The sequence below is a fragment of the Mirounga leonina genome, unplaced genomic scaffold (genome assembly GCF_011800145.1).
Source record: "Mirounga leonina isolate KUSES-001 unplaced genomic scaffold, KU_Mleo_1.0 Mir_82, whole genome shotgun sequence".
NCBI lineage: Eukaryota > Metazoa > Chordata > Mammalia > Carnivora > Phocidae > Mirounga > Mirounga leonina.
In genome coordinates this window covers 27,965,883-27,987,877 of record NW_023270825.1, presented here as the reverse complement: position 1 = coordinate 27,987,877, position 21,995 = coordinate 27,965,883, and the positions used below count along the sequence as shown (strand labels likewise).

The 21,995-nt window shown below is 38.9% G+C and overlaps 1 protein-coding gene across 5 annotated transcripts in view; it reads left to right on the top strand.

Moving 5' to 3' along the window:
* Positions 1-21,995, top strand: part of PSEN1 (presenilin 1) — a 69,964-nt gene that overhangs the window by 31,902 nt on the left and 16,067 nt on the right. For all 5 annotated transcript variants that reach the window (XM_034992914.1, XM_034992918.1, XM_034992917.1 and 2 more), the window contains 5 exons: positions 1,669-1,922; positions 3,937-4,078; positions 11,125-11,192; positions 11,993-12,213; positions 16,581-16,679. In XM_034992914.1, the coding sequence (XP_034848805.1) occupies positions 1,669-1,922; positions 3,937-4,078; positions 11,125-11,192; positions 11,993-12,213; positions 16,581-16,679 (784 nt within the window). The remainder of the gene's footprint in view (positions 1-1,668; positions 1,923-3,936; positions 4,079-11,124; positions 11,193-11,992; positions 12,214-16,580; positions 16,680-21,995) is intronic.

Genomic DNA, 21,995 nt, shown 5'->3' with positions numbered 1-21,995 from the left:
TGATAATTATTTATGGGATGAATATATTCAAAGTAAAGTAAAAGAGAACTCAGCCCACACTGAGTCTGCAGAGTTCCCATGTTGTCTTGTGAACAGCACATTGAGAGGTGGTTAAGAGCTTGATTTCTGTAGTCGGGCATGCCTGGGTTCAAACCCTCTCTGTAATGCTTCCTAGCTGTGACCGTTTCCCCACCTACAAAGTGGTGATGAAGGGCTGGCTGTGAGAATTTAATGTAAAGCACGTATCACAATCTCCAGTACATTATAATAATTTTAAGCTATTATTAAGAGTGTAATGTATTTTTAATGAATAACAGCAGTAGTTATACTCTGTAGTCAAAAATGAGGTAAAAGAGTGGCATGTTCTCACATGATCTTCCTAAGAGAACCTGTTCTGAACCAAGCTGATACATTTTACCAGCAACAATGACTATCAGTCTGCTTTCGTCTCCTATACTTATCTAGGAGGAGGAGTGCTGTTCTTTTCCTGCTGTTATCTGTTGTTTGTATTATTGTGCTTAATGCTCTTGAGATTCACTCTCTCCTTTACAAGAAGTTGAGTTTTAGATATGAACAGTGATACCAAAAAGGAAGTTGAACTTAAAGGGTAAGAAAGGGTAAACCCAGGATAAGGATGGAAGTGGTGTTTGGATTAAGAGACTGGGGAAAGTAGAATCTAAGAAAAGTTCTAGTTTCATTCCGTCATTTGTCAAATATTTATTGTTCCCTCACTCCATACAGGGCAAGGTGGGGATGCCTCTGGCTGGAGGGGCACAGAATTGTTTAAGGCCTAATTTCTCTCTGTAAAGATTTTTAAAAATCTTTTAAATAATTTTTGAAATAGTTGTAGATTTACATGCAATTGTAAGAAATAATAGATCCTTTGTATATCACTAGAAGGATTTTAAGTCTTACTAATAATGAAGGTGAGGGGCACCTGGCTGACTCAGTTGGTGGAGCATGCGACTCTTGATCTCAGGGTCGTGAGTTCAAGCCCCACATTGGACGTAGAGCCTAGTTAAAAAAAATTATGAAAGTGAGATAGTTTCTTGTATAACTGGTATGAAATCACAGGTAGAAAGCAGTTCATAATTGTGAAAAGGCTGAGATTACTATGCTTGCAGCTGTAACAAATAAGGTTTCATGCAGGTATCAGTTTTTAAGCCAAACCTCAGAGGATGAGTACAATTGTATTAGGTTGAGAATGGAAGAGGAGAATGAGGTAAACCAAGAGCTAGGTGAGAGGGAGGACCTGGGTTCCTTCACCGAACAGTGGCTGATCATCTAGATAGACATTCATTCATTCATTTAAAAAAGATTTTTATTTATTTGTCAGAGCACAAGAGGGGGAGCGGCAGGCAGAGGAAGAAGCAGACTCCCTGCTGAGCAGGGAGCCCCATGCAGGACTCGATCCCAGGACCCTGGCATCATGACCTAAGCCAAAGGCAGACGCTTAACCTACTGAGCCACCCAGGCGCCCCTCATCTAGACTTTTAAATTGCACACCTCTTGTGAATTGATTCTTTCTTGCCTCGAGTTTTTAGAACTCAAGTAATGATGGGCCTCTTCTTAATCTCAGGTCTAATTATTCCATTTTCTGTTTTTGTAGAATACCTTGATTCTGCTGAGAGTCTGACTTCTTGAAAAAAGTTTCTCTTGTGCTTTTAGAATGACAGTAGAGAACGGCATGAGCACACCAGCGAAAGGCGGAGACGTGGCAACCCTGGGCCATTATCTAATGGACGACCCCAGGGTAACTCACGGCAGGTGGTGGAACAAGATGAAGAAGAAGATGAAGAGCTGACATTGAAATATGGCGCCAAACATGTGATCATGCTCTTCGTACCCGTGACTCTCTGTATGGTGGTGGTTGTGGCTACCATCAAATCAGTCAGCTTCTATACCCGGAAGGATGGACAGCTGTATGTATGAGTGTTTTATTATTCTCAAGGCCGGTCTGGCTTTTCTTTGTAGTGTGTCATCACCACCTCGGAGGCCTCTGCTTTGAAGGGGCGCAAAGGCTAGAGAGTTCATCCTCTCTGACAGAGCAGTTGACAGAATGAGGGGTTATTATTTGATGCTTTAAGTAGAGAAAATGAGAGCTACAGAATTCTGTTTCATGTATGGTGTCACTGGTTAGGACTGAATTTAGGACAGGGCCATTGGTCCCATTGTTCTTCTGCTGGAACATTCTTTCCTTTTCTAGATTTGATGGATGAATTCTGTTATCCTTCTCATCTTTGCTTAAATGTTAAGTCCTCAAAGATAATTTCCCAGATCCTTGTAACAGAATTAGGTCCTTCCCGATATTCTTTCTCATAGCAACCTGTTCTTTTTCACAATATGCAAATATATTATTTATTTACATTATTTAAAGCCTGGTTTCCTTCTATACTGTAAGGCCTATGAGGGTACATTGTTTCTACAGCTAGTTATGTAATAAATGCTCAACAAAAAAAAGTTGCTAAATGAAAAGATGAAGAATTATTGCAAGCTGGCATTCTCTAGGCTCATGGGGGGATTGTTGTGTAGATTCTCTAGTGCTTTTGGTATGAGCCCTATGCCTTCAAGAAAAATGCTTTGATTCAGATTCACCTAGTTTTGTCTTTGGGACTCTGTAGGGCCCCTATAGGGCTCAAAGTTTTAAATGAATTTTGGAATTTGAATTAGCAAACTGTGTGGCATTCTAAAAGCCAAGCTTTTAATCTTTTAGGAGAAAGGCTAAGGCAAGAATAAAGGGTGGGGGTTGGAGACAGCAGTCAAAAGAGACTGGGGGATATTATCTGTATAGCTTAGAGTTAGTTTTAGCTATATATTATACAACAGGGTTAGCAAGCCATAGTCTACAGGGCAGATCTGCCTGCCACCACCTATTTTTGTAAATAAAGTTTTACTGGAACGTAATCACGTTCATTCATTTGTATATTGTCTATGCTGCCTTCATACTACAGTGGCAGGGTTCAGTGGTTGCAACAGAGACAATATGACCCAGAAAACTTAAAATTTGTACTCTTTAGTCCTTAACAGAAAGTTTTCTGAGCCTGTTGTAGGAAATCAAAACAACTGGTTTAAATGGTATACATATTTTCTCTCTCTCCCAGAGAGTGGTACAGGGTGGTCAGTCCAGATTGGTAGTATAGCTTCACATTTCCTCAAGGACTCAGGCTCCTTCTTTCCTTTTTCTTTGGCTTCTATCCTTTAGGTTATTCAAGGTTCCTTATTGGTACTGGAGCCCCAGGCTTCAATTCAGACAACAGGAAGCAGGAAGTAGCAGGGGAGAAAAGGACCTAAGACCCATCTCTCAGCAGAATTAACGCCTTTCTTAGAAGTTCCACACAACATATCCGCTTATAACTCATTGGCCATACTTTGTCTCATGGCCACACCTAACTGTCAGGGAGTCAGAAATAAGGTTTTGTAGCTGGGAACGCTGGAACCTGGAATAAATGTGTTTATATGAATGAGAAACCAAGGGGAAGATGGGTATGTGACGTTGTATCAAAACAACTCCAGTGTAGTCACCCTGTAGGTGAAAAAAAAGTAATTGTAAGCCATTATTATATAAGCCACCTTCTTTTGACAAGTACTTGTAGCTTAGGTAGTTTATGTGGTAGAATCCAGTTCTTTAAACAAATCACTAATAAGCTGTGGAGAAAGAACATTTCTTGAGTAATTATTTCAATATAAAGCATCCACTAGATGGAGCTAGTGTCTGGCTCACAAAAGTCCACCTCTCCATATTTTAGATCTCTCCTTTTATTTTGAAGCACTTATTTTAGAGTATAGCTAATTTTCTTAGCTAAAATTCTTGGCTAGACTGCTGAGATGGAAAAAGGTCATTATCAGTTGAATCAAAGAAGCAAGACTGGTGTTGGAGAGGGTTGTGGTTTGAGATATCCATTAACACTTACTTTGGGCTTTTGTATTTTATTATAGAATCTATACCCCATTCACGGAAGATACAGAGACTGTGGGGCAGAGAGCCCTGCACTCAGTTCTGAATGCTGCTATCATGATCAGCGTCATTGTTGTCATGACTATTCTCCTGGTGGTTCTGTATAAATACAGGTGCTATAAGGTGAGCATGAAACATGGAGCTTTGCTTTCCACCATGTTCTTTTTGTGACTGGGTTTTCCTGAGACATGCCTTACTTGGTCTAGTAGAGAAAAGGGCTATATATTCTAGAACTGATTTAATTTTTAGTTTTTTCCCCCTTATTGTAGAACATTTAAAAAAACACAAAAGACATAAATGAAAAACAAATGTCATATCATATCACATTCTAAATGGTTTTAACTTTTTGATTTGTAGTATACTTAGGACATTGCAGGTTATATCCTAAGACCTTTGTGAATTCCCTCATTCACAAATAGTACTATAGGATATAATTATCCCTATAAAGTAATATAACTTAAAAAATCCAGATTTTCCTGAGTGCAGACCACTAGAGCCTTCTGCAGACACTGATGTTAAATTCATTGGTGACTGGTTATATTCCCATTTCTACATTGGGAGCCATCCATTCCCTCACTGTCTCTCCTGCAGTAGCACTAGTTCTTTCCTTGGGAAATAAGGGCAGGGGAGATTGTGTAGGAAAGACACAGGCCCAACCCTCCCAGCCTCTGCTCCCTTAGCTCACCCTCTAACTAAGGGATTCACTCTTGAATTTTAGCCACCTGGCTCATATTTCATATGCATGCCTCAGAGAAATCATAAATTATTACAAGTCATGAGACTTTAGGGTCTTTCTCAAATAAAAGAAATAAATGATAACTTTCCAAATGTTGAAGTCTACTCTGTTTCCTTCTAGTATTTATTTCTCTATATGTTTAACATCGTTAAAATAAAATGTATAATAAAGGTGTCCTTTCCTAACTTTTACTTTGGCATAAGCATTTTTCCGTATTTAAATTCTCAGAAAATATGTCTAAAGGCTATGTAACATTTGACTCAATGCGTGTATTATAATTTACTTACCCTGATTTCCCTGATGTTGGACATTTAAGTCATTTCCATTTTTTTACTATTCTAAAAAGCAATGAATACCTTTATGGAACTTTTTCAATTTTTCAGATTATTTCCTTAGGGTAAAACCCTCAACACAGAATTTATGGGGCAAATTATCTACATCTTTTTCAATTTTATTTTATTTATTTGAGAGAGAGTGCAAGAGAGCGAGAGAGAGAGCACGAGTGGTGGGGAGGGGCAGAGGGAGAGGGAAAAGCCAGACTCCCCGCTAAGCAGGGACCCTGCCATGGGGCTTAATCCCAGGACCCTGGGATCATGACCTGAGCCAAAGGCAGGCGCTTAACTGACTGAGCCACCCAGGTGCCCCATCTACATATTTTTAATTACCATGATGTGCAAAATTCCTTTTTTCAAAATGGTAGTATCAGTTTGTACTTAACACTTGTTGTGAATGAGACTGTCTTACCTTACCTTTACCAGCACTGAATTTTTAAAATTCTGTGCTAATTTTTTTTTTTTTTAAGATTTTATTTATTTATTTGACAGAGAGAGAGACAGCGAGAGAGGGAACACAAGCAGGGGGAGTGGGAGAGGGAGAAGCAGGCTTCCCGCTGAGCAGGGAGCCCGATGTGGGGCTCGATCCCAGGACCCTGGGATCATGACCTGAGCCGAAGGCAGACGCTTAACGACTGAGCCACCCAGGCGCCCCGTGTGCTAATTTTTATAGGCGAAACAAAATGTCTTAATTTGCATTTGGTTAATTACTCGTAAGATAAAATACCATTCCAGTGTTCACAAACTTTAAAATTATGCACAATTTAACCTTGCTTGTTGAACATTGGAGTGGATGGAAGTGTTAACCTAAGTGATGAGCATCTGCAGTCTGACATTAGCAAGTTAGAAATGAAACTGTATAACTTATTAAAGCCATGTGATTTCTGGCCTGGACAGTTCGAGGTTTAGAGGAGATGCTTACAGGGTTCTGTACTGAAGCAGAGCTCTTTTCTTTCAGAGCCTTTAGCACAGGAAAGCTGAACTAGGGATTTTGCAAGAAGAGAAAAAAGTGGAAAAGATTGAAGACAAAGGTGTCTATGATGATGGGAGGTAGTCATCAATACTCAGAAAACCAAAGAGCAAATGATATAAACCCGTGCTGCAAAGTATTCTCCTCCCCCTGTTTAAATATCCTCATGACAGTTACCTTTTCTGTATATACGTGTTTACATGCTAGTTTCTCTGCTTTATTGGACTTCCTTTGGACTCTTTTCTTTTTAATATTTATTTATTTGAGAGAGAATGTGTATACAAGGGGGGAAAGGGGCACAGAAGCGGACTACCCACTGGGCAGGGAGCCCGATGTGGGCCTCGATCCCAGGACCCTGGGATTATGACCTGAACCAAAGGCAGATGCTTAACCAACTGACCCACCCAGGCGCCCCTCACTTTGTGACTCTTATCTGGATTATATGCTACTTTCGTTCTTCACATTTTATGGGGAGTCTGTATCCTGTTTAGGGTCATATCCGCACCTGCACACCTTCAGGATGGGCCCATAAGTTCATACCAGTTTTAAAAGCTTGCTTTCTTGAGCTTCCTTTCTGTGATCTCCCTGGTACTTTTTGGTTCTTTTGGACGTCCCTGTTCCATTCCTCCAGCCAGAAAGCTGATTTATTTTACAAACGACAGGGACAAGAAGTGGTAGGACAGAGAGAGAAATAAAGCAAGTGCCATCTGCCCCACTTTCTGGGAACTAGAGCTCCTCCCCTCCGTCTGAATTTTAGGCTCCTGGTACCCTTAATACCACTCCCACAGGATTGTTTGATAGCTGGGTGTGAGAGAATGGTGAAAGGAAAAAGCCAAAAAGTGAGATTTTTGCATTCTCTTTTGGTGTTAGGAGACCTCTTTCCTGTTGCTTATCCAGAACTAGGCTTTTCCTAGAGCTCTCGCTATCTTGCTAATGCCTGTTCGGGGTTGCATTGAGTTCTGATGGAGGAGGGTAGTAATGGAGGAGAAAATGTAATAATCTCACTTCTAATTCCGCAGCCCACCTGATTCTGTCCACTTGTCAGAGTCCTCACCTAGCGGCTGCATGCATTCTATCCAGCTTTTACGGTTGCATTCGGCAGGGGAGACGGGGTAGATGTGCTTTCACTCCATGGCACCGCAAACCTGTCTTGATATATTTTGGCCAGTTTTGTGCATCTTTTAGTTACATCTCATTTTAGACAGTCTAAAAAGGGTTTATTTTCAGCCACATTTCCACATTTATTCATTCATGTTGTTTTGTTTTTTAATGTTCAGTTCAAGTCTTAGCAGGCACAGCCAATTCTATAGGAACAAGTTGTTTACTTTGATTCCTAGTCTAAACTAAAAGGAGCTTTTGAGTCAGATATTCAGAAACTTGCCAGGACCTGTTTGGAAATAAACCTGGGGGATTTGTTATGTCAGTGGTTGGTTGTGCAATGTCTGTGAGAAGCACAAGAAGCTAAAAGACCAAACAAACTTGAAGAAGGTAGAAACTGAAAAGGCTGTTAATTATTACATATCATGGTTAGAAATGAAACTGTATAACTTATTAAAGCCATGTGATTTCTGGCCTGGACAGTTCAAGGTTTAGAGGAGATGCTTGCAGGGTTCTGTACTGAAGCAGGGCTCTTTTCTTTCAGAGCCTTTAGCACAGGAAAGCTGAACTAGGGATTTTGCAAGATGAGAAAAAAGCCTGTTTTACCATCTGATGTTCTAGAAAAAGGGAAGTGCTATTTAGTCATCATCAGAAGAGGCTTTGAATTCAGGTAATAATTCAGAAAATCATAACATCAGTGACCAGAAACCATTATTACAGACAGAGGGCATTTAATATCTTTACAATATGAAGAGCACTTACAAATCATTCAGAAAATTATGAACATGAATGTTACAGAACATTAGAGCATGCAGCTCTTGATCTCAGGGTTGTAAGTTTGAGCCCCACGTTGGGTGTAGAGATTACTTTAAAAAAAAATCTTAAAAAAAAAAAAGAAAATTATGAACAGCCTAATAAATTTTTAAAAACCCAAGCCAGAGGAATTACAAAGGAAATATAGATGGCCAGGAGAGAGGCAGAGACAGAGAGATGTATATATATGTTTCCTCAGTGGTAGAAACAGAAACATATTAAAATAACTAACGTATTTCACCTATTGACTTGGTGAAGATTAATACAGTCTTTTTTTTGTGAAGTCACTAAGCCAATATATATCAATAGTCAGTAATTAGAAAAAGTTTGTACACTTTGATTCCATAATTTTGCTTTCATGAATGCAGAAAAATATTTGCATGCTAGGACTTTTATCCTAGCGTAAATTATAATTGGAATAAAGTGGAAAACCATAAGTTCCGTAAGAAATATGGAATAAGAAAAGGTTAAATAAATAAGAAAAAAAAGGCTAAATAAATAAGAAAAGGTGAAATTGTGGGTTCATCCATATATGTAGAATATTATAATTTACTCATTTAAAAATCATATTTTCAAAAAGTATTTGGTGGCATGAGAATGTGTCTGTAATAAAAAAATGTTTTAAAAAGCAGAATGCTAAACCAAATTACGTGATTATAATGTTGTTAAAAGGCCTTTATACATGCAGACAGAAAACATGCCTGAAAAAACATGTTAATAATAACTTTGGTTGTCCCTGGTCAGTGGGAATCGTTTTCTTCCTTTAGTGTTTCTATATCTTCTCAGTGTTACACATACATGTTATTTTTGTATTCAGAACAGTGCTTTCTTAAAATAAACGCCATCCCCATGTTCCCTCGCTGAGAAAAACAAGGTAAAGAACATTTCTCAAGAAAGATGAGAATTTCTAGTATTCAGTATTTACTCTGGCTTTTTTTTTTTTTAAGATTTTTATTTATTTTTTTGACTGAGAGAGAGACAGCAAGAGAGGGAACATAAGCATGGGGAGTGGGAGAGGGAGAAGCAGGCTTCCCATGGAGCAGGGAGCCCGATGCAGGGCTTGCATCGGCCTCCATCCCAGGACCCTGGGATCATGACCTGAGCCAAAGACAGACGCTTAACAACTGAGCCACCCAGGCACCCCTTACTCTGGCCTTTTAAGTCGGAGCTTAATACGGAATACCAGTGTACATCTTCCACTTTGTAAAGCTTTTCTGTTTTGTAATATTTTATATACTTTTTAGTTTTGTAACTTGGATTATCTCTGAAGCTGAGTCTTATGAGCATGATGGGGTGGGATGCCCGTGGGGAGGTTCCTTTCTGCTTAAGCTTTATTGGATTTTCTGCAGATAAAATAGAGTAAGGGCTCCCTTTAGAATATTTTGCTAAAGTTGAATATTTTGAGAGGGAAATATACAGATGTCTTTAATTTACTTTGATATATATTAAAAATAAAAAGGATGGAGAGATGTATAGAAATGCTACAAAGCAAGTACAGCAAAATGTGAATGGTAGCTGTAAAATTCTTTAAACTTTGCTGTGTGTTTGAAAAAAATTTTTGTTTAAAGATTTTATTTTTTTATTTGAGAGAACGAGAGAGCACGAGTGGGGGAGGAGGGGCAGAGGAAGAGGGAGGCTCAGAACTCGATCCCAGAATCCTGAGATCCTGACCTGAGCCAAAGGCAGACGTTTAACCAACTGAGCCACCCAGGTGCCCCTTGAACATTTTTATAATAAATTATTATTTATTTTTGTGGAAGAACACCAGAAATTAAGTTTGTTGTATTCATATAGTCAATTTAGAATATTTGAATGTCCAAAGAATACCAACTTCCATATAAAGGCATTCTTTTAACCTTTTCCCAAATTGTACCATCTTATGAAGTTGTTTTAAAGAAAAAGAGGCAGCAAGAATTTTTAAGAAATCTTTTCTTTCAAAGGAATTAATAATTACAGATCACCTTGGGTGATCAGAACAAAACAAGAGAAGATTAACATATATTTTAATCACAACTAGATTTTGATGATAGCTTAGAGCCTGATTATTGGAACAACTGGATCTGGGAGGTGGGTGTGGGAGATTTTTTTTTTTAATGAAGACAAAATAATATTCCAGTTAAGAGATAATGTTTAGGGGGTGCCTGGGTGGCTCAGTCAGTTAAGCGTCTACCTTTGGTTCAGGTCATGATCCTGGGGTCCTGGGATCGAGCCCTGCATTGGGCTCCCCACTCAGTGGGGAGTTTGCTTCTCTCTCTCCCTCTGCCACTCCCCCTGCTTATACTCTCTGTCAAAAATTAAATAAATAAATAAAATCTTAATAAAATCTTAAAAAAAAAGATATTTGGAATAGTAAACTTCATTGAAAGATTAAAGCATATAATGGGTGTATCCACCTCAAAATAATTTCAGTTTTGGAAATTACTTGACAAATTTTTGTGCTTCTCCATTCTGTTCTTAAAAACCCCAGGCTCCCTGAGTTGTATAGTATTTTCCCAAATACACCCATTACGTAAAATTACCATTTAAAATGTTCATCTTGTGTAACAGATTACAAAAGTCAAATCTGATTCTCTCATATTCATAAGCTATACATAAGTAATAGTGACTAATATTTACATAGTGTTGTATGAATTCTGCATAATAAGGATGGACTGACTTAGAAGTGTTCCAAAGAATTTGTAGTATTACTACTTATTAATGAGCCATGTAAAATAAACAGAAAGCATTACAATGCTACTGAAACTTTAGATTCTGAATATTATTTTATCAAATGGCTATGTAACTTAAGGCCTATTTTAAAATACACTTGTATATATACATAAGTCACTTAATGGACTATCTTATTTTCAGTTTCTATTCAATTTATTTCTGTTTATTTCAGAAATACCACAAATTTTTCCATTGAAAATATTGCTTCTTTAAATGTTGACTGTTGGCTCTGTTGAGAATTTATTTTAGAATGCATTATTTTAAAATTTTCACATATTTCTAAAGGAACAAAGGTCTGTGTATGTCTTGCTGAATTTTCTATTTTCTATTCTGAGTAGTTCAGTACCAAAGAGTTCCAATATAAGTATGCACTGATCCTGAAGTCAGTTTGAGTTCTGCCATTTGAAAAGAATAACATATACAGAAATAATATATTATTTTTGAAGTAAGAAATTTGCCTTTCTTTAGGGTATGGGATCTGTTAATTATATTGAAATGCTTTCTTTTCTAGGTCATTCATGCCTGGCTTATTATTTCATCTCTGTTGTTGCTCTTCTTTTTCTCATTCATTTACTTGGGGTAAGTGGTAAAATATTTGTTCTGTTTTTCAGAAATTAACTCTGTTTGAGCTATATAACTGTCACTTAAAGCCATGTACTTTGTTGATGAAATACTCTTAAGTTATGATTGTTTCCATATGTAGTTTGTACTTGGTATGTTTAAGACTAGTTAGTATTATAAAATATATTTTTTTTCATGGCTGCACTAAATTTCATTTTATGAAAATAACATCATATGTCCTAGCTATAAAATTTATTGTGGATGTTTAATTTTTCTAATTTCAGATATTTTAAACTAGGGTTTCTTTCCATTGTGGCATTTTTTTTTTTTTTTTTAAGATTTTATTTATTCATCTGAGAGAGAGCCTGTACACGTGAGGGGGTGGGGAGGGACAGAGGCAGAAGTAGACTTCCTGCCAAGCAGGGAGCTGGACATGGGACTTGATAACCAGGACCAGAATCATGACCTGAGCCAAAGGTAGAGGCTTAACCAGTTGAGCCACCCAGGCACTCCATCCATTGTGGCATTTTAAGTGATATGTGGCCTTTTTTTAGTTTTTGTATTTACTTTTACAGCTATGACCTATGATACTGGTTTCCCAGTTATATGAATGATACAGAGTTTTCTGTTAAAGTAAGCTCAACTTGAGAGAAAAAGTGAATTTAAAGAAAACTGTTAAATAGCACAGTTTGATATAAGATATGGGAAAAATATGAAGGTAGGATATGAATATCTAATTTGAGGGAACCATATTTCTAAACAATATTTTGATGAAAATTACTGTACATAATTTTAGATCTCTGTTTAATTTTTTTCAGGGAAGTGTTTAAAACCTACAATGTTGCCATGGACTACATTACTGTTGCACTCTTAATCTGGAATTTTGGTGTGGTGGGAATGATTGCCATTCACTGGAAAGGGCCTCTGCGACTCCAGCAGGCATATCTCATTATGATCAGTGCCCTCATGGCCCTGGTATTTATCAAGTACCTTCCAGAATGGACAGCGTGGCTCATCTTGGCTGTGATTTCAGTATATGGTAAAACTCAAGACTGACATTTTGTTCATCACAGAAGTACCTCACTGGTGTGTTTCCCTTCCTTTTCCAGTTATCTTGACTTAGGAAAGTGATAACAGTTACACCTCATAGCTCTTCAATAAATAACTAATTAGCTATAGTGTCTTTTTCATATAAAGATTTCCATTTTTTTGAGGTTCAGTTCTTTAAAAATGTCTTACTGCCCCCCAGTTTAAGCCAGTGATGGATTAGTGGAAGGATGCATAGACTTCTGTTCAGAAGACTTAGATTTAAATCCTGTCTCCACCACCAACAGTCTTTGTGACGCTAAGAAAAAGCCTGACTCTCTGAGCTTCAGTTTCCTCATTTGGAAAATGGGCACAGTACTTCTCAGAGTTGTAAGAGTTCAGAACCTATGTTGAAAAGCACTAGCAAGTGCTTCACACACATAAAATGCTCAATTTTTAAATCAAAATTAGGACACCTCCTTTTTATAAGGCAACTTGGGTAGAATTATTCTTTTAAAAATAAAACTTACTTGGGCAGTGTGAGATTCAAATTCATTAACACCGAGTGTCACATGGGTTCCAAACAGTCACAGTGTATCCTTGCCATGAATGACAAAAGCAGCTGTATAGGTGTGTGCTCTCCGGCTGTCACCCTGCATGAAAGCCAGGAAGAGAGCCACTTTCAGAGGTCAGTATGTGGTCTCTATATAATAATTTTATCCCTATTCAAATGCTTATTAAAATGTCAGGTGACCTGTAGTAGGAATCCTCATCATCCCCACTTGATGAGGAAAAAGTCCATGGAAATAGAATTAAATTGGTTCTGTTCTCATATTTGAGCAAGCAGTCCTAGAACTATAGTCATGCACTCTCTGTGTCTTTCATAAAGACCTTAGGTGATACAGCACTTGATGGTTTGCAGAGTCCCCGTGTATACTCTGGCCCCCACCCAATCAGCAACTGGTAAATACTTTGCAGTCGGAGGTTTTACTAATATGTTCTTCTGTTCAGTGAGGTTTTACTAATATGTTCTTCTGTTCAGTGCCTTTTTCAACAGCTGCAGTTTGCCTTCACCTTCAGAGGGACACACTGTATCGTTACCTGGCTGCTGGTGGAATTCTTCCACAGCCCTACCTTTGCATACAATTTTTGTTGACTAGATCTTAACCACATCCAGCTTTCTCCAGGAGCGCAGATAGAACATCACATCGATGATATTATCCTCTGAAGAGATTCGTTTGACGTATTCATTGAAGACATACAAATAGTCACACAGGAGCTCAAAAAAAGGGGTGGGCATTTGCCTGTACATAGTACAAGGCTTTGCCACCCCAGATGAATTCCTGAAAATTATTTAGTAAGGCTTCTATATCTCTGACACTGTCAAGAAATAGCAACAGAGCCTCCCTACACCCACAATGTTAAAACAAGCCCAGTATATTTTAGGGCTTTTTGGGATCTGGAGGCAGCATATTCCTCATTTACAAATTTTACTTAAGTCTGTTCATACTGTTACAAATTGGCCCATCTTGAATTGGGGCCCCCTACAATAAAGGGCTCTAGAATCTGTCCAGATTGTAAGAGGACAATCACTTCTCTTAAAGTCCCCTCCAGAGAACCATTCACTGTAGAAGCTATAGCAACCTCCTCTCACACCTGAAATCTCTGGACCACCCGTGATGATCAGAAGTTGCCCATGGATTCTGGTTTGAGAAACTGCCCTCCTCAGTCCCATGCTGTACACCCTTAGTGAGGCAGTTGGAGAGTGCATACTGAGCTCTCCTGGAAACAGGTTCTCACAGGCCCCGAACCCGTGAAGCTCCACGTCCTTCTGTGGGTTATGGAGACAGCGTTCTGCAAGCTCAGGCCAGCTACCAGGGCCTCCTTGCTAATGTTACCTACAGGATACAGCTAAGTCTGGGCCTTCTGGAGTATCACACCTACAAGAGAGGTGGCCTCTTTTGTCCTCAGTCCCTGGCTTGTTGACAAGGTGCTAGAGGAGCTCACCCCTCTCTTGGACCTGTGGCTACCTGGGGAGACAGTGAACAGCAGTGGGAGTTTGTACACCTTATGAACAGCATCAAAATTATATGTGATGAAGCTTACTGAAGAGCCCCTTCTTTTCATTACCTAATCCGGACATCCTTGATCGAAGAGTGGGATCCAGGGGTCAGCAAAATTAGATGAACTTTAGCCAGTCACCTTATCCTAGTCAACAGTTGGCTCCATCTATGCATTTTTACAGACTCTTGGGCCATTGCCATGGTTTAGTCATCTGGCTCCACCAATGATAGCAACAGCAATTACTTATCCAAGGTTTTTCTCTTTGAGGAAAATGACTACAAGAATCTCTGGCCTCACAGATACTCAAAATATGTATCAAGGTTACACATGTCTCTACATATTAAAGCCACAGTACAGGCCTCACTTTATCCATTGTGGACTTCCAGACATTGTTAATAGTGCTGATCTCACCTGTAAAGGTATACAATGCTGGGCTCTTGAACAAGAGTTTCAGTGGGACTTTCACCGTCCCTACCAGCCTCGGGCTACAGACCTCACAGAGCACCATTGTGACATACTCAAGCAACTTAAAATTTAATTAAATGGAACATGGCATATTTCTATCATCAGTCAGACATCAGAGGTGCATTTTAAAAGAGTCTGGTTCTATTTTTATATGTTCAAAAACAACAGAGTGCCAGTTCTGGAGGCAGCCATATCTGGTTCAAATCCAGGCTCCTCGCCTATCATTTATGGGCTGTGTGACTAGCACAATAATCAACCCTTAAGTCTTAGTTATTATGAAGATTAAATGAAAAAATACATATAACACACTTAGAACAGTATCAATAAATGTTAGCTGTTATTTTTTAAAATACATAATCCTGTAAAGTAATCAAGGCAGTAATTCCTATTTTACTGCACCTAACAGACCTGAAGTTTAGAGAGGTGAAGTATTTGCCCAAGCTTAACGCTGTTTGGTCTAGAATCTGAATCCCAAGTCCAGTATTCTTTCTACTACATTATACTATTTCTCCCATCAACACTCTTTCTTCCATATGATATAAATGATTATTTCTCAAGACCTTTGAGTTCCTTTAAGAGACTTTTGTATCCACTACTTAGAGTAGTGTTTCTCAAGTCCCTTTTTACAACGTCAGAAGATTTTTTAATTTGTCCCACAGGTTCTAAAATTTTTTAAACAAAATTCACTTTAATTGCTCTAAAAATAAGGGAGTTTAACATTTAACACTTCTATTAGGGGCAGCAGATAGTTATAGGACATGCAGCTTCAAACAGGTTGAAAATCTCCTTATTTCAGAGTGCAGCAAATCTCCCTTTTCTCATCCAAAACAAATCAAAGTGGAAGCAGTGAGAGCAGAGAATTCTTTGTGTGTGTTTTATTATATTAGTGGTAGTCAATGCAGTATTCAAGGAGACATGACCACTTGCAGGTGTGAGGGGTTTTTTTTACTTAAATGCATCTGAATGATGGTGATGTCTACACAAGCTGTGAAGTCTTCCTTCACAAATTTAGCTACAGCTGTTTTAATATTTTTAAATGTTTGAAATTTTCTGTACTTCTATAATTTGAATTTTTATGGCACAGAAAATGTCAGAAAAATTGCAGTTGATGGAAAGAGATTGTGGTAGAATCAAGAATATAGGCAAATTGCTTCTGTTCTGAGTTGCTGTTTTTGTGAAAAAATAACCCACTTTTCAGCACCACATGCATTCTAAGACCTGACAGTGTGAAGTGCTTTTGACAGAAGTACAAAAGAAATACTAAAAGGTTTTCATGCAAAGATTTATTTTGTTTTGTTTAAATTTACTATCCTTTAATTCAAGTATCCCTAAGTAGTACAGACACTATTTTTAAAAAGGAAAGGGAATGAATCTCTGTTACACTGCTCTTCATATTTTGAAAAATTCAGTCATCCCCTCTATTAAATTCCTCTCGTTGTAAAGCTTCTGTCTGTGGCTCGTAGATATGATTTGTTCAGAAATGGCTTATCTTTGTTTCTGTTTATTGGAAATTGACAATAGCTTTAGAATAGTTCTGTCTTGTCATTATCTCTGCCTCTTTCCTTCAAACTGGGAAGACTTATTCCTGGAACTCTGTGATGATACACTGTAAACTAACCAAATAGGCAAATCCAAAGTGAAATTTACATTGATTATCTGTGTGGTTTTGTGTATTTTGTTTAGGTTGTTTTTCCCCCACCTGTTTACCTGCTGTCTATTTCATATTCATTCAGTATCTTCCTGCGTAAACAGGACATTAACCCTTTTCCCTTGGTTAATTCCTCCCTAACACACCCATTTGTAAGTTTAGTCAATACATTTTTCCAGATTTTTTTTTTTTCCTCTTTCTAGATTTAGTGGCTGTTTTGTGTCCAAAAGGCCCACTTCGTATGCTGGTTGAAACAGCTCAGGAGAGAAATGAAACTCTCTTTCCAGCTCTTATTTACTCCTGTAAGTATTTTGGAATGATGTTAAATTCGTACTCAGCTTAGAATTTTTAGGAACTCAAACACATGTAATTATGGTCATTATTATGATACTTTTTCTCATCTTAAATGCATAACATTAAGACAACTTCTACACATTCCTGTTTCCTTGCAAACTATTGTCTTCCACCTGACACTGGTTCAAGAGAGTTTTCAGTAGGTGTAGAAATAGAAGAAATATTTAGAGGTGGGGAGCCATTACTCTCATTTAAAATCTTGTTAGTCTGGGATGCCTGGGTGTCTCAGTCGGTTGAGCACCTGCCTTCAGCTCAGGTCATGATCCCAGAGTCCTGGGATGGAGCCCCACATTGGGCTCCTTGCTCAGCAGGGAGCCTGCTTCTCCCTCTGCTTGCTGCTCCCCCTGCTTGTGCACGTGCTCACTCTCTCTGACAAATAAATAAATAAAATCTTTTAAAAAAATAAAATCTTGGGGCGCCTGGGTGGCTCAGTTGGTTAAGCGACTGCCTTCGGCTCAGGTCATGATCCTGGAGTGCCTGGATCGAGTCCCGCATCGGGCTCCCTGCTCAGCAAGGAGCCTGCTTCTCCTTCTGACCCTCTCCCCTCTCATGTGCTCTCTCTCAAATAAATAAATAAATAAAATCTTAAAAAAAATAAATAAATAAAATCTTACTAGATTTATCGAGCACTTTTTTTTTTTTTTTTTTTTTAAGATTTTTATTTATTTCCGAGAAAGAGAGAACACAAGTAGGGGGAGCAGGAGCGGGAGAAGCAGGCTTCCCGCTGAGCAGGGAGCCTGATGCGGGGCTCGAACCCAGGACCCTGGGGTCATGACCTGAGCCGAAGGCAGATGCTTAACCGACTGAGCCACCCAGGTGCCCAAGAGTTATCGAGCACTTACTACAGAGGAATCTTGCCCTAGCTTATTGAAAAAATTGTACTGTTCCTTCACAATGTGCCCCTTTTTTATTATTTTGGGATCCCATTCTTCCTAATCATTCAGTACATGTGCATTTGGGCATTGACCTGCTGCCACAGAACACTGGGAGACATAAAGATGTTTAAGATACTTTGCCTTACTCAGAGCTCCTTTGCTTATAGTTTAGAGGTGAGATAAGACAAATGTATAAATAAGCAACATTCAGCATTGTTACCAGATTCAGAGGAGGCACAATTGAAGTGTAAAGAGAGTTCAGAAGAAGGGAAACCTGGCTGGGGAATCAAGGCTTTGTGGCTGAGATAGCATTTGGATTGAACCTTTTAAGGATGGTGGGATTTCAGCAAACACAGATGGGAGAGCTGATTCCATAAGTGGGCTTGTCAAAGAATGGCTTTGAGACGTAAGTGTGGAGTATCTTTATCAAATTTCAGGTGTTTAGATTGACTAGAACATGGAGTAAAAATGGGAGAGAGTTCAAGGGGGAAGAGTTTGGAAAGGCAGATTAGGGCAAGATCAGGAATAGCTTTGAGTGGCTGGTTTAGATATCTGTATGCTATTCAGTGATCACTGGGAAATCAAAGGTTCCTGAGCACAAGAGTAATGTGACCAGAGCTGTGGCCCCATAGGCTTGCAGCATTGTGCAAGCTGAATTGTGGGTGGTGAGAACCGAGGTGATGGCTGATAACGAAGCAGATACGGTCACAATCTAGGTGGGAAATAATGAGGGTCTGAACTGTGGTATTGTTAATGGCAGATCCAGGAAGAGGACTGATTGACGAGAGGTTTTAGAGGTAGAATCAGTAGTTTTTAGCAACTGCTGAGACAAGTTTTAAGCCTGAAGGAAAGGTGATGAAGAAGAGGTGTTTTTCTTGTTTGAGGAACGTTTAGTTTGTCTGTAGCCCATAGCTTACTTAGTTGGTGGGACCTGTGAACCAGGTAGAAATTCCCAGCATAAGTTTAGAAGTGAAGTACTAGTGCTTGGGGAATGGTTGATTAGAGGTACGGAATTGAAAGCGTAGCAGAGGTGGTTGAGACTTCGGAAGTGGATGAGTGGTTCAACAAAAGTGGATGAGAAGAGGATGTCAAGGAGAGAACTTTGTCAACTCCTGTGTTTAGAGAATGAGAAAATGAAGAGAAACAACAGTAAAGGGAAGAGAAGAAAATTGGGATAGTCAGGATTTTTCACTTAACAATATCAGGACATGTTTTCCATGTCAGCATGGGAAGTGGCTGCATAGTATTCTCTATATAGATACTCAGAGAAGGGTGTCCTGGTTGATAGACCTTTAGATCATTTCCATTTCTTTTCTGTCACAAAGAGTGCTTGTAGAGATCATCCATCTTTGTGAAATTTTTTGTATGATACAATTTTAAAAATGGAATTGCTAAGTCAAAGCGTGTATGCTTTTAAATTTTGATGGATCCAAATTGCCTCCTAAAAAGGCTATACCCGTTTATATTTCCTTTAGTAGTGTGAGGTACCAGTTTCCTTATACCTTCATTATTACGTGTGTGTGAAACTAAGAGGCAAAAAATAACCTCTTGTTTTATTTTGATCTTGGCTTATCAACTAATAACTATTAGTGATTATTTGGACTTTTTTTTTCATGTTTTTCTTAGCTATATACTTACATTTCTTGTTTTGTGACTGGGTATAATATTCTTTTCTATATTTTCAAAATTTTCAATTGCACAAGTAATACATTAATATATTATGCTGGAAGAAATTAAATATTGTAGATAAAGCTGAATTTCACTATAACTGGCATCCCTAGGAGTGCCTGGGTGGCTCAGTCGTTAAGCGTCTGCCTTTGGCTCAGGTCATGATCTCAGGGTCCTGGGATTGAGCCCCACATCGGGCTCCCTGCTCAGCGGGAGTCTACTTCTCCCTCTCCCTCTCCCACTCGCCCTGCTGTGTTCCCTCTCTCGCTGTGTCTCTCTCTTTGTTAAATAAAACAAAACAAAAAAAACCTGTCATCCCTAATCTTAATACCTTACCAAGCAGTTACCCCTGTTACCAGTTTGATATATCCCTGTAGACGTTTTTTTTTTTTTGGCCTATTTTTCTATTGGGTTATTGGAAAAACAGTTTCCAGAAGGAAGGAACATCAAATGCTCCAAAAGAAGCCAAAGATGAGGACTAAGTAAACCATATAGAATTTGGTGCCTTGGGACATCTTCAGTGACACTTAAGAGAACAATTTCAGTAGAGTGGTTGGGCCAGAAGCAGTGCTCCAAAGGGAGGGCAGTGTGTCCGTGTTTTGCTGTTGCTGGCGGTAGAAGTTACGGTGTGGCCAGAGAATGGGTGGTGAGGGAGGAGAGGTACAGTAGACATCACCTACTACAGAGATTCCTGTCCACAGGCAGAGCAATGGTGACCTGAGGGGACAGCAGGCCTGAGGAAAGGTGTTTCCAGGAGATAGAAGATGTAATTGTGTTTCTAAGGTTGAGGGGAAGGAGCCAAGTGGAGAAAGCCTTTGAAGAGACCAGCCAGAAGGAATGATTAATGGAGCAAGGTTATCAACAAAGCAGGTAGAAATTGCGCTGAGAGTTCAGCAAGAGGAATTAGAAGAGAACAGGGAAAGACTTGGAAGGAAGGAAAAGGAAGAGAGAAAAGCCAGAAGGTAGTGAGACATAGTGAAAGAGAGGTAAAGTTGGGAGCACGTTGTAGTTGACCTTCATCTTTCTTGTGAACTCAGTGTGATATCATTTGGGGGAAGTGGAGAGATGAGGACTGTGCTTGTATGTGGAGAAGTCTGGTCAAATGTTAGAAAACTCATTGTCTGGAATGCGAGGATCTTTGTTTTGCTCTTTTTCCAATATAAATTTATTATCGTGCGCTTCCTGTGTTTTTTGGCAGAAAAGAGCAGGTGAAGTTTTGAACATCAACATTTTCCTCTTAATCAACATTTGGGTGTGAGCTTCTTATGTGTTATTCCTGGAAATTAAAATCGACTATGTATTTTATATTTGTGCATACAGAATGTCCTGCCAAATGTTGATAGTGAATGCTGGGTGGAAGTAACTTAAGTATCCAAAGGGAACACTTTCAAATAATTATGGTACATTCATACAATAGATAATTATACAGCCATTAGAAAGAATGAGGTAGCTCTGTATATGTCCAATTGTTTTTTTCAATGTTAAAGATTATATACTAAATACAGAAAGCAAGATTTAGGGATGACTAGGTGGCTCAGTTGGTTAAGCATCTGCCTTTGGCTTAGGTCGTGATCTCACGGTCCTGGGATCAAGCCCTGTGTCGGGTTTCCTGCTCATTGGGGAGTCTGCTTCTCCCTCTCCCTCTGCCCCTCCCCACCTCCGCTTGTGTGCTCTCTCTCTCTCAAATAAATGAATAAAATCTTTTAAAAAAGCAGAAGAAAGCAAGATTTAAGCAATAATGCAATATCCTATGGGAAGAAGGGAGCTATATTTGGATTTGGATGTATGTGTATATACAATCCCGATGATACATTTAAAAAACTGACAAACGGCTAATAGTGTTTACCCCTGGGAAGTGGATTTAAAGACAGAGGTAACTTCTATATTTTTCTTTATACCTTTTTCCACTTATAGAGTTTTAATTGTACTTTGTGTTTTTTATTTTTTTATTTATTTTTTAAAGTTTAATTTATTTGAGAGCGAGAAAGAGAATGAGTGGGGGGCAGAGGGAGAGGGAGAAGCAGGCTCCCTGTTTATATGTATTTTTGTATTATTGTTGGTGTATTTTCGGTATAAATTCCCAGAAGTGGTATTCCTGGGTCAAAGAGTTAGCGCACAGGTAGTTTTTTGTTAATCAGTATAGTTGACATACAGTCTTACAGTAGTTTCACACGTACAGCATAGTGATTCGTTATTTACATACGTTATGAAATGTGCACCATGGTAAGCATAGTTACCATCTGTTACCTTACAAAGTTATTATAATATTATTGACTATATTCCTTCCCTTGCTGTACTTTACATCCATGACTTATTTTACAGCTGGAAGTTTGTAGCTCTTAATCCCCTTCACCTATTTTGCCCATCCCCCCTCCACTCTGGCAACCACGTTTCTTCTCTGTATTTATGAGTTTGCTTCTGTTTTGTCTTATTTATTCATTTGTTTTAGCATAATAGCATAAACATCTAGGTCCATCCATGTTGCAAATGGCAAGATTTCGGGTTTTTTTTAAGATTTTACTTATTTTAGAGCTAGAAAGAGAATGAGCTAACAGCGGGAGGGGGTGGGGTGGGAGGGAGGGACAAGCAGACTGCGCTGAGTGCGGAGCCCAACGTGGGGCTGGATCCCACAACCCCGAGATCATACCCTGAGCCGAAATCAAGAGTTGGATGCTTAACAGACTGAGCCACCCAGGTGCCCCAACTTCATTCTTTTTTATG